This window comes from Carcharodon carcharias, chromosome 2 (genome assembly GCF_017639515.1).
Source record: "Carcharodon carcharias isolate sCarCar2 chromosome 2, sCarCar2.pri, whole genome shotgun sequence".
Classification (NCBI taxonomy): Eukaryota; Metazoa; Chordata; class Chondrichthyes; order Lamniformes; family Lamnidae; genus Carcharodon; species Carcharodon carcharias.
The window spans coordinates 44957222-44970177 of NC_054468.1; the positions used below are offsets into that span (position 1 = coordinate 44957222).

General features: G+C 40.9%; 1 protein-coding gene across 4 annotated transcripts in view; it reads left to right on the forward strand.

Moving 5' to 3' along the window:
- Positions 1–4222: 4222 nt before the first annotated feature.
- LOC121269648 (probable cation-transporting ATPase 13A4) overlaps positions 4223–12956 on the forward strand; it is a 130692-nt gene continuing 121958 nt past the window's right edge. For 3 of the 4 annotated variants that reach the window (XM_041174413.1, XM_041174431.1, XM_041174440.1), the window contains exon 1: positions 4242–4339. In XM_041174413.1, the coding sequence (XP_041030347.1) occupies positions 4277–4339 (63 nt within the window). In that variant the 5' untranslated portion in view covers positions 4242–4276. Of the gene's footprint in view, positions 4340–12956 lie in introns of all 4 variants that reach the window. The other variant, XM_041174422.1, reaches the window with a different exon arrangement.

Here is a 12956-nt window from a genome sequence, read left to right on the forward strand (position 1 = left end):
ACGTGTGTGACCGCTGAAAGCCACCCCACTGTTGTTGTCTCCGACCCCTCTGCCCCCGCCTCCTGCAACCCCATCCCCTGCAACCCCACCCCACGATCCCTATTCCGTCTTCACTCACCATTGGTCTGGGATACCATGATGATCATGAGCTTCTGGTGAGTGCATTACCACTAGCAGCCACAGCTGCTGATGTGAAGAGCTGCTGGCCTATATTGGCCAGCAGTTCTTGGGCAGGACTTCTGCCACTGGGGTCCTCAACCAAGGGAAAGGCCCAACTGTGGTCATTTAAGTGCCTGAAAGGCACTTGGTTCTGTCAGGCTCCCCCAACAGAGAGTTCCTGGCCTATAAGTATCTTTTGAACTTGGTGCAATTAAAAGAATGGATTTTACTTCATTTTTGGAGGACAGCCAGCAGATATTTAAAAGAAATGTCCAAACTTGCATTCAGCGTGAATGACTGCTTTTAAAGGATTAAGCAGGCACAGTGCATAATTGTTTCAAAGCACATTTGTATCAATGTTCCAAGGATTAGCTGCTAATGTTTTACTTCTGTTAATAAAACTTGGCTTATTTTTAGCTACTAAGCGAAAAGCCACAAACAATTATTATTAAGGCGTTATTGACAATAAACAGTGTGTGTTTACCATGGCTCAGTTGGTAGCACTTTCGCCTCGGCGTTAGAAGGTTATGAGTTTTAATCCCACTCCAGGTCTTGAGCGCAAAAATCAAGGCCCTGAATGCCCTCTTGGGTGGACATAAAGAGATCCCATGGCACTATTTTGAAGAAGACATGTGGAGTTATCCTTGGTGTCCAACCCAGTATTTATTCCTCAACCAATATCTTAAAAATAGATTTTCTGGTCATATCATATTGCTGTGTGTGTGGGAGCTTCTTGTGTGCAACTTGGCTGCCATGTACCCTGCATTACAACACTGACTGGACTTCAAAAATGCTTCATTGGCTGCAAAAGCACTTTGAGGTACCTGGTGGTTGTGAAAGGCGCTATATAAATGCAAGTCAATTTTTTTTAACGGTTCTACACCTATCATTTGCCCTTACCTCCTGTTCCATTTTGGACATTCCTGAGTCAATGTGGAAATTAATTGATTCTTACCATTCCACTTCACCAGTAAGGGAGGATTGTAATTGTAAAAAGATATTCTCTTTTTTATTATTGTTACACAGAAAGGAATAATTAACACTTGAACAATAGAACTTGAATATGTCACTGCATGCCTAACCCAACTGTCTCTCATTAACCACTCTCTCCTGAATAGCAACTGTCTCAATTCATTTAAAAGGCACCTGCATCTACACCCAAAGTACTGTAACCTGCAAGGCTATGGATCAGGTGCTGGAAGGTGGGATTAAAACGGACGGCTAGTTTCTTTTTTTTTTCCTTTTTCGGTTGGTGCAGACATGATGAGCTGAATGGCCTCTTTCTGTGCTGTAACATTTCTATGGTTCTTTGGTTCTGAGATAAGATAAACATGACAAGAGGGTGACATTTTCTTAGGTTTCACAGAGTAAGGGCATTATTAAAAAAGAATAAAAGAACTATCTAATAGAATTTAGCAGTGATTTCTCCCTTCTACCCATATATGATCGTGCCTGGTCTATATTTGTTATAACCCATTGTGGCATGATTGAAGCAGGAACTCATCACATGGAATATGTAAGTTCAGAGCATGCCCCACACTTCATGTACAGTGTGCCACAGCATTCTGCAAAGTGACTTCAGCAAAACATTGGCTAAGACTGTAGCACTGAGCAAAAACATTGTGAGTGTATAACCATAAATCTCTGAAGGAATGGATGATACATACAAGAAGTTTAGAAATAAAGTAATCATATCTTATAGAACCAAATGTCCAGTACTGTTGAAAGGTCATCAACCTGAAGCGTCAACTCTGTTTCTCCCTCCACAGATGCTGCCAGACCTGCTGAGTATTTCCAGCATTTTCTGTTTTATTTTAGATTTCCAGCTACTGCATAATTTTGATTCTGCATAAGGGTCAATGTTACTGTTCTAAGCATGTAACCAACAAGTTTTAAAATGTTAAACCTGACCTAAACTCCCTTCCTTCAATAATAATTGGTGGGCACCTATGGGAAAAATAATACACAGGGCGGAATGGTCTGTGCCTGCTGGCGTCGAGCATGCTCAGTGGCGTGAGTGGACAATATGGCAGGAAGGCCAAGAATTGGTTTCACGACATCATGAAATGAGTTTCTGATTGTCCGCTCAGCCCGTCGATGGCGAGCCACATTTCCTGCCATGGGACGTTGGGAACCTCAGTGTAATATCTGTATATCATTGTAAGGCTAGCCTGCCGGACTCATCACCCCAGGGTGGATCATCCGCCACGTCAGCGTGATTGCATGCTGACGTGTTTCACAACTGCACATTAGTGACGTGCACCTGGTGAGTTGCACTTCACTCAGAACTTCGAGGTTTGTTTGCCTACCTTGCTTTGGGCAGCACTGACAGTCATCAGCGCCAGGCTTCACAGACAGCATGACAGCACTTTTAGGGGGGCTCGTGGGCAGGTTTCTACCTAACAGACCAGCCATATGGCGGGGGTGGCTTTTTAATGGCTGCAGAGTTCATGATTGCTTGAGGAAGGGGGAGAAGTGGCCTCAGGCAAGGGAAGAGGCTGCAGGTTGTGGGCTGTACTGAGGAAGGCGGGTATCCCACGGTTTGTGTGGGGGCACAAGTTTATCTGTGCAAGTGGCCTCAAGATGATGAGAGCTGAGGAGGCAGTCTCCAAAGGAGATGAGGCCAGATGGAGATGTAAGGGTGTGCATGAAAGAGTGAATGGTGATACCCCTTGAGTTGGCAGTGAGTCAGATGCCAGTGAATGTGTGATGGGCTTGAGTTTAGAGTGATGAAATGGTTGCCTTACCTGACGGCACGAATGAGATAATTTATCCTCTTTCTGCATTGGATGGCCAACCTCTTCTGTGCAGCATTTGCATTGATCAACAACACTATCGCCTACCAAGCTGGAGTGGTAATGTTGCGGCCCCTCCTGCGGTTAGAGCGTGAGTAGAGAACATCACGGTGGGACTTCACAGTGTCCAAGAGGTGTTCGAGCGTTGCATCACTAAACTTGGAGGCTGTAGTCTTCTTGCCTTTCGGGACCATGTCTTATTTGCAGCAATCCTGGGCTGGAAGCACTGAGAGGTGTATGAGTGGCTGTACTTTAAAAGTGGCACCCGGCGAGGTGACAGCATGGTGGGCAAATCGGAGCCCACCCGCCATGGAAATGGCAGGTTTCCCAGGAATGCATAATTAATGCGGTGGGTCTGGTATGATATGGCGTGAGAAGCCACCATTGCGGCAGTGGGTAAAATGTCATTTTACCCACCCGTTACTGCACTTAGTGCAAATCTGGGATGATTCCACCCACAATGTTATCCAATATTTTAGTTTCCCACACTCAGCACGATTCTGTTTGCACTCAGCTTATTTTTAAATTGTCTTCCTTTGTACTCTTCTTTAATTCAACCTCATTCTCATTCCACACCTATGATGTTTGCACATGATTTTCTTGAAGAACAAGTAAAGTTGATTACTGTGTTAAAATAGAAAATGCTGCAAACAGTCAGTGAGGCAGGCAGCTTCAGTGGAGTGAGGAAGGTGGGCTTAACATTTCAGATCTATGACCTTTCATCAGATGATTTTATTGCTGGAGATTTTATTGCTGGATGCCCAGCATCTGCATCCAACCTTTAAATGGTTAAATTAGACTTCAAAAGTGATTGAGACAATAGTATAATGAACTGTGGGAAGTACTGCATTGTAAGCCGGAATCTGGCTTGGCCTGAATAGCCAAGTGGTTATGGTACTGGGTTTGTAACCCCAAGATCAAGAGTTCAAATCTCACAATGGCAAACTATGAAACAATGTAAGCCAGAATCTGCTGTTGTTTCAGGTGTACAGCTGAAACCTAATGATTCCCTCCTAGTTTCATTCTACATAACGGCACTCATATCACTGAGTTTTCCCCAACTATCACCAAAACATTACTGTTCTCAAAGCAAGAAAGATTGAGAGAATGCTATACTGTATGGAACTATTCCAGTATTCAGCTGAATTGTTCAAACACAAGTTAAAAGGCTTATGCTAATAAGTGAGGCGTAGACAGGAAGTAGCTCTTTCAATAAAATAATTCCAATGTTTTCAGGTTATGCAAGTGCTTCTTTGAAGTCATTTCATACTGCGCAAGACAAAAAAACGTGGGCACATGAAACAGGATTGCAGTTATTTCTAATGGAAGAAAATATTCTGAAAGGTCACCATGATTTGCTTAATCCAGGAGAGGAAGGGGAACAGGTAAGTACATTTTTGAACAATATCTTTTGAAAGGTATGGAGTTTAATTCTGAGGTAACATATGTGACCTTAAATTTTCAGTAACTGTCAGCTTGCTGCCTGATTGAACAAGCTTATTATAATTGCATACAATCCTCTTAAATATTACCGTAGATGCTTAAATATTTTGTTTAGAATTGAGAATAAAGCTGAGTAGAAGAGCAAATTACAAATGTTGTAGTTCTAAATTTGAAGGAACAGATGACATCTAAAAGGAATGCTATCTGTTCTATGCTCTGTGCTGTGTGAGATAACAGGATTTCACCTGAAATATCATTTTCAGATCAGTTAATAATTCCTCCTAGACACAAGCAGGAAGAGGAAAAAAAAATTGGGAAAATAAAAAGAAATAGAGAGGCTGTCAGTTGGCTCCATGTCCTATGTATGAAACCATACAGTTCATAAAGTTCCCAGTTCAGTATATGGTCTTTTAGTAGATTTGATCCAGAACAGTAGTTAATGCTACAATTTACCTCAGAGTTGAGGAATAAAGAATTATTAGGTGGCCATTTCCTCAATGCTGTGTAGTTAGCCTTTTGAAAAGTTCATATGTGCAGATATAGGATAAGGATGATAATAATGTGCAGATATAGGATAAGGACGATAATGTATGTGATCAAACTTCACTGCCTTATACCTCCAACAGTCTTCTTATAGTCACATAGCCTTCAAATGTTAAAACCCCCACATGAGATATTGGTTGTCTGCCAGAATCTATGAAAATATATGTCACCTTCAAGAACGAAAGGAAAAAATTGGCAGGGCAGAGAGAATCAAAGTCGAGCAAAAAGAGATTATGCATTCATTAAAATGTTTAAAAATCATTTCTGTACTCACAACAAGTGCTAAAATATTGTATTCATTTACGATGGCATCCTTAGATATAGAAGGGAGAGAGAAACAATCTATCTTAATTTCTATTCTGGTGAATTGTGTGCATTAGAACAATAGTGCAAAATCAATATATCTTTAACAAATGTTAGCAATGATTTACTGTTGTAAGGATAATATTTAAGAAAAATTATCTAAATTCAACTTTGACAAACATCAGCAAAGTGGTATACAATTATTGCAAATATGAATAATTCATAACACGTAGAGCCTCATTAATGTGCCTTAATCTATCCTGCGTTGAGGCTTGCTTTTCCTGTGAAATTTTAGTCCATTTTAAATTTTGCTAATTGTTCTTATAGCAAGGATCATCTATTTTGAATTGATGCCATATAAATGATTAAAATAAATAAAATGCACATAAAGATATTTGAATGTTACCTTGCGGTTGTAAGCAACAGTGATGACAATACCATCAAGTTCTGCCAGACAGTTATAGTCAGATCTGAGGCTTAGCTTTCAGAACTTTGTTTTTTGAGAAAAGAACAAAATTGTCATTTAAGTTAAAGTCGTACAATTTGTGGCATTTCAAATTTAGAAAGATTTACATGGCAATTAAAAACTCAAAACTTTCAAGATCTGCAAGAAAGAATCCAGTATTTTCAAGAAGGTTGGGGATCAGTGTCAGGCAGGAATGCATTCAAGCTTAACTTTGTTGGAAGTATTCTTACTGTGGGACCAGAAGATTGAAGCCCATAACAGAGCTCGAGTGCATAGTCTAGGTTGGCACCCCAGTACAGCGATGACAATGCTGAGATCAAATCAGAGATTTTATTCTTTCAATGAAGCATTAAACCGAGGCCTATTTTTTGTTTGTTTTGCATGAATATTAAAGATGACATGACATTACTTTAAAAAGCGGGAAGTTGCTTGGTCAAAAAACACATTGCTTCATGGTTTGATATGCTGGTATTTGGATGATGGGGGGAGGGGTGAGTGGTGCGGATGCGCAGGTATGTGTTACCATTTGCAGGTGAACTCTACATGTGAGTCTGTGACAGGCTAGTGATCTGTTCTGCCGGATTATTGTCAAGTGATGAATTTCATTTGGGAGTTAATTGTATTTATCTGGTGAGCATTAATCTGGAACACACCTGTGCTCACATTTATAAAATCAGACTGAAAGATGTAAAGGAATGCTTATAGGTATTGTTATGAGTGGTGAGGATGTGTGTCAGGGACTCTGTCTTTCTTTCCCAATCCTCGATTGATCATAAGTGTTTTATTGTAATTTATAAGAATGAAGGTATTAATTCAGTGTCTGTACTTAACCATTGATGTGCTGATTGCAAATAATTCAGTCCAACAGGCTTTCTTGAGTTTAAACACAGTTTTTGTTGAGTTAAAAACCCACCCAGGTAAAGATATAAAAATATTTAAAAAGGTAAACCTTCATCCCAACTTTTGCAATACACTCACTCACTCACTCACACACATCACAAGCATGTAAAATTACAAGTCATACAGTAGAGTAGGTTAACTTTTAGCTAACTTTAAGAGACGGTCTCTTTTAACATGTAATTAGCTTTTTCCCCAAAAGTCAATGCTATTTTACCTTAGGTTTCCTTTGATTAAAATTTTCTTTCTATGGTGGACTCCAAAATGTATCAAAGAGATGGCCCTGAACTTGAGAGAGAAGAGAAAGAGATGGTGTTAGTAGTTCATTTGTAGGCTCATTTTCAGACTGCCAAAAGCAACCAGGGTGTTGTGTAAAAAGATATCAAAATGGTGATTCTGGTCACATGACCTTTCTCTAAATGATGAGTATTCCACAGAAGTTAATGTCTGAACAGACCTTGGCTATTGTAGTATGGCTTATGTGATAAATTTCTTTAATGTCCCTGCCATCAGACCATTCTTCCCTATGATTAATATTACACATACTCACATCACATCATCATGACAGTATATAATGACTAGGCTCCAGTCTAGTCACCACCTGGCTATCTTAGCTCTAAAAGCAAAGCTTTACATGGAATAGATAACATTAATTTAAAAGATACAGGTTGGAAGTCATATATTGTTTCCTGCTTACCCAACTGCAGGGAAAATTTGTTTTACATTTTTCAGTACCTCTGTATTTTGCAAACAGTAATTTTGTAGTTGATTGCATTAAGCAAGGCTTTGAATTTTTAAACTGCTCTGTCATCGTGGCAAAACTCTACACAAGAAAAGCAAGAAACCTCTTAATGTCCAGCATTATTAAGATGATAATGTAAAGGATATGTCAAATGACGTATTCCTGTTGTTGATTATCATCTGAATACTGCGTCCACTTGACCCTTCTGGGGCAAAATCCTGGAAGGGGTGGCAGAGGCTGGAGAACTTGCTAAACAGCTGCTTGCTACATTTCCACTCAAAATTATCAGAAAAAAAAGTGGAAAGTCCAGGCAGAATGTCACAGGATATAAGGCAATAGGACTGAATGGATTTAGGGTGAACTGGAAAGAATTGTTAAGTTAATATCGTAAAATCGTTGCTTGGAAAGATGAAGTTACATTATGTGCACTCTCAATTTCAAAAAATAAGAAAACAAAAAGATTGCATTTAAGGTATGGTTGGTCTGACAGGATTTTGTCACAAGTTTTTGTAGTTTCAGGACAAAGTATGCTGCGATTTTATATCTTTTTAAATGAAAATGTTTGCTTACTTCCTAACAAAGGTACAGGGCATTGTCTTCAGCTCACATATAATGCTTTAATTCAAGAACCTATCACATGTTTGGCAGTGACAACACAGCTAGGTTTATTTACCATTTTATGTTAATCCTTTAAACTATTAAACATCATGCAAGCTGTATTTACTGGAAGTAAGATGTCTACCTTGTTCATTTGCATTTATTTGCAAAAAATATTTGCAGTCATTAAAAGAAAGTACTTTCAAACCGTTCTACACTCCAAGGGGTCAGTGTTTATGTAATGCCCATGCCGGTCATAACCCTGAACCTGTGGTTTGAGTGGATATTAGAGATCCCAAGGCATCATTCTAAGAAAACAAGGTTGTTCTCCTCATGCATTGGCCAAATCTTAAATCAACAGCACCAAAACAGATTAACAGGTTATTCACCTAATGCTGTTTATGGAATCTTACACTGCAAAAAATGGGTGCTGCATTTGCCTCCATGACAAGTTAGTGTAAGTCTTCACTTTAAGTTGCCCTGCTAAACGACACTTAGTTTTAACGTCCTAAGGGTCTTTTTTTCCGAATTGCGTCACCATTTTTGGTTTACATAATCTGCAATCTGCATCCCTCCCCACTGACTTCTGGGCCAGACACTGCCATGTTCCGATGCTGCAGCCTCCGGCACCATCACCAGAGATCGAAGCTGTTGGGGGAGAGCAAGGCCTGTGATGTAGGAGCAGGAGTGCAGGGCAGAGTCAGGAAGCTGCTGATCACGTGAAGTGTGAGGAACCCAGATCAGGGGTGGGGTCAAGGGATCGAGCCCCTAGCTCCATTCCTGCTCACCACCCCTTCTCCATCTGTGGCTGGGCTGGAGCTGGAGTGGGGGTGAGGATGAGGAGGATGGGGGTGAGACAGAGTGGGAAAAGAGACATAGAGAGAGAGAGATGGATTGAGAAAGAAGAGAGAGAGAGAGGCTTAGTGGGAAAAGAGAGCAAGCAAAAACCTGAGCTGAGTTCCAGGAATGCTGTGGGTTAGACAAAGAAGCTGTGCTACTTAGGGCTTGTTTGGGTGATTTAATGTTATCTAATTTGAATTTATACAGTATTTCTGTTAAATTCATTGATTTCTTTTATTTTGCAAAGTACTCCAGCTAGGAATGCACAGTGCTGCACATGTAGGGTGCAGCATTTCAACTTTTACATTGTTTTTTCCTGGCAAGAAATGTCTGAAGGAACCTAACTCCAGCTTTAACAGTGAGCAGAGGATTCACTTAAAGTCATTTCACTTATAAGTCTTGACTTTCAGGATCGCAACCACAACTTTAAGTGAGGAATACCTGTACTGCAATTCAAAGCAACTTGTAGGTGAAACACTTTGGGATGTTCCTGAGAGTCATTATGTAAATACAAATCTTTTTCACTTTAATATAAATTCCCCATGGAGAATAAATATTTAACATTATCATGTGAACAATCATAAATTAGAAATGAAGAAACAGATGTATCCTCCCAATAAGTAAAGTACCATTGGAAATGTAAAGATACTTTTTAAATGGCTTTTTCAAGTAATTGCTGATTGCTGGTAATTTTATAAGCTAAATAATGCAGCAATTGTTTTCTTTCCCAATGTGACACAATTACAATTGAAGGACTTTTAATTTGGTGGCTAAGTGATCAGTGCATGTTGGATGTAGGAGTACTTTTGTTCAGCTAGTCCGTCATGTGAGATACAACATTCATCATTGTAATAAACTTGGAAAGCAGGATTAGTTTCTTGTAAGGAACAGTAAACTTTATTTACAGACTCCAGATGAGGCTACATGCTTGTTCCCCGTGCTTAGGGCAGATTCTTCAATACAGTCACACGATCCCTATAACAGTAAGAAATGATTTTATTTACAATCATTATAAATAATAAGCAGGGGCTTGAGCAGCCCCATTTAAAAGAAATCTACTCCTGGAAGAATTGCCTTGCCTTTTTAAAAAATATTACCACACTAATTCCTTAACCAAATGTAGAATTTAGTGTAAGGCATTTTTTGGATTCATTTGCATTTTTAAAATATCATTCATGGGATGTGGGCTTCACTGGCTGGGCCAGCATTTATTGCCCATCCCAAGTTGACCTTGAGAAGGTGGTGGTGTACTGTCTTCTTGAACCATTGCAGTCCATGTGGTGTAGGTACACCCACAGTGCTGTTAGGAAGGGAGTTCCAGGATTTTGACCCAGCGATAGTGGAGGAATGGTGATATATTTCCAAGTCAGGGTGGTGAGTGACTTGGAGGGGAACTTCCAGGTGGTGGCTTTCCCACCTATCTGCTGTCCTTGTCCTTCTAGACAATAGTGGTCATGGGTTTGGAAGGTGCTGCCAAGGGAACCTTGGTGAATTTCTGCAGTACATCTTGTAGACGGTACACACTGCTGTTACTGTGCGTTAGTGGTGGAGGGAGTGAATGTTTGTGGTTATGGTGCCAATCAAGTGGGTTGCTTTGTCCTGGATGGTTTCAAGCTTCTTGAGTGCTGTTGGAGCTGCACTCATCCAGGCAAGTGGGGAGTATTCCAATCTCGCTCCTGACTTGTGCCTTGTAGATGGTAGACAGGCTTGGGGAGTCAGGAGGTGATCTACTTGTCCCAGAATTCCTAGCCTCTGACCTGCTCTTGTAGCCACTGTATTTATATAGCAAGTCCAGTTCAGTTTCTGGTCAATGGTAACCCCCAGGATATTGATAGTGGGGGATTCAGCGCTGGTAATGCCATTGAACAGCAAGGGGTGATGGTTAGATTCTCTCTTGTTGGAGATGTCATTGCCTGGCATTTTTGTGTCGCAAATGTTACTTGCCACTTGTCAGCCCAACTCTGGATATTTTCCAGATCTTGTTGCATTTGGACATGGATTGCTTCAGTATCTAAGGAGTTGCAAATGGTGCTGAACATTGTGCAATCATCAGCAAATATCCCCACTTCTGACCTTATGATGGAAGGAATGTCATTGATGAAGCAGCTGAAGATGGTTGGACCGAGGACGCTACCCTGAGGAACTCCTACAGTGATGTCCTGGAATTGAGATGAATGTTCTCCAACAATCACAACCATCCTCCTTTATGCTAGGTATGACTCCAACCTGTGGAGAGTTTTCCCCCTGATTCCCATTGACTCCAGTTTTGCTAGGGTCCCTTGAGATCACATTCGGCCAAATGCTGCCTTGATGTCAAGGACAGTCACTCTCACCTCACCTCAGGAGTTCAGCTCTTTTGTCCATGTTTGAACCAAGGCTGCAATGAGGTCAGGAGTTGAGTGGCCCTGGGGGAACCCAAACTTGGTGTCACTGAGCAGGTTATTGCTAAGCAAGTGCCACTTGATAGCAATGTTGATGATCTCTTCCATTACTTTACTGATGATTAAGAGTAGACTGATGGGGCACTAATTGGCCAGTTTGGATTTGTCCTGCTTTTTGTGTACAGGATATACCTGGGCAATTTTCCACATAGGCGGGTAGATGTCAGCGTTTTAGCTGTACTGGAACAGCTGGGCTAGGGGCGCGGCAAGTTCTGGAGCACAAGTCTTCAGTACTATTCATTTAATGTAAAAAAAAGGTAACATTTTTCAGATTACAACTTGAATTCTGTGCAAAATATAAAAACAATGAAGTCTTACAAAATATTATAGAGTTGGTTTTAAAAGTCCAGATAGAATGAAGTTTGAGCAAACTTGCTAAAATGGGTTTAAATAAGGTAGTCTGCTCAATTGGAGTCTGAAATTAAACATTTTTGGTGATAAGTAAAGATGTAATAGTTTTCTCAGACCACTAACTTGTTTGGTGTGAAATTGGGATCTCTTAGGTGCTATGGGTGATGTTTGGGTATCCAAATGGCATCTGTGGTCATACACACTTTTGGGGCAAGCTGCTTTGAACCCCATACTGATGAGGGCATTAGTGCACCCATGGTGAATGGCCACTAAAAGTTTGCAGAGAAGACAGATCATGATGTCAATCACCATACAAAGCTGATTTGACATCAGGGTTCCATTTTCATATTCAAAGCTCCAGCTAATGCCCTCTCTTAACCTTGTACAGCTGAGCAAGTTTCAGGAACACACATTCAGCAGCAGAAAGGACCTCTCCACCAGCAATATTTAAAGGGTTCATCAACTGTTCACAGCTTAGTTGTTGGTTGATTTCATCCAGCAGTTAGTTTGATTTGATAATCGTTTGCTGCTTTCCATAGTTGTTTAAAATTGCAAAGGTCTAGAGGCAGTGGTCTGGCACGTTAACAAGGATTTTTTGTTGGCTTCAAGGCCACTGCACAAACCAGTTGTCCCAGACTTGAGTATGCTAGCAGCAGCGTGACTTGGATAATGAGCAGAGGTCACACAGAGCATGGCAAGCTGCTGGAAAAGAAGGAGGAGGGGCAGAAGGGCTCTCAGCAAGCAATATCTGCTCAGGGTGTTCAGGAAGCAATTCTCCTACTTGAAGCACAATATTGCAAATATGTGCAACATTTTTGCTTCAATAATGCTGTTCTTAGTGAAATCTGCTACCTGCTACAGCCACAACTGCAACCTCCAAGCAGAGTATGGGCAGCATTACCAGTGGCTGTGAAACTGACCATGGAATGAACTTTTATGTATCTGGTTTCTTCCAGGCTGGAGCTAGTGATATTTGCAACACCTCTTTGCCACCTATGGTTTCATAAGGGAGGCCAACGAAGCTCTCTAATCAATGACAACTAATTACTCTCTTTCCAGTGACTAGCAGGCAGAGTAAGCACATGGTTTCAATAAGATTGCAGGCTTCCCCATGGTATATGTTATCATTGGCTGCATCCACCTCATTTTTTGGGTGCCACATGTTAGCTTTATCTTAATTTGGAAATGAAGGGGATTCCACTCCCTCAGCATCCAGCTGGTGTATGACCATAAGCAGTGAGTCCTGCAGGTCAATACCTGGTCGTGATACCTTCATTCTGTGCAGTCCAGTATGCCAGATGCATTTGAGCTGCCACACCAAAGTGAATGATGGCTACTGGGTGTGAAAGTGTCTCTGTTGATCTCATGGCTGATGAATC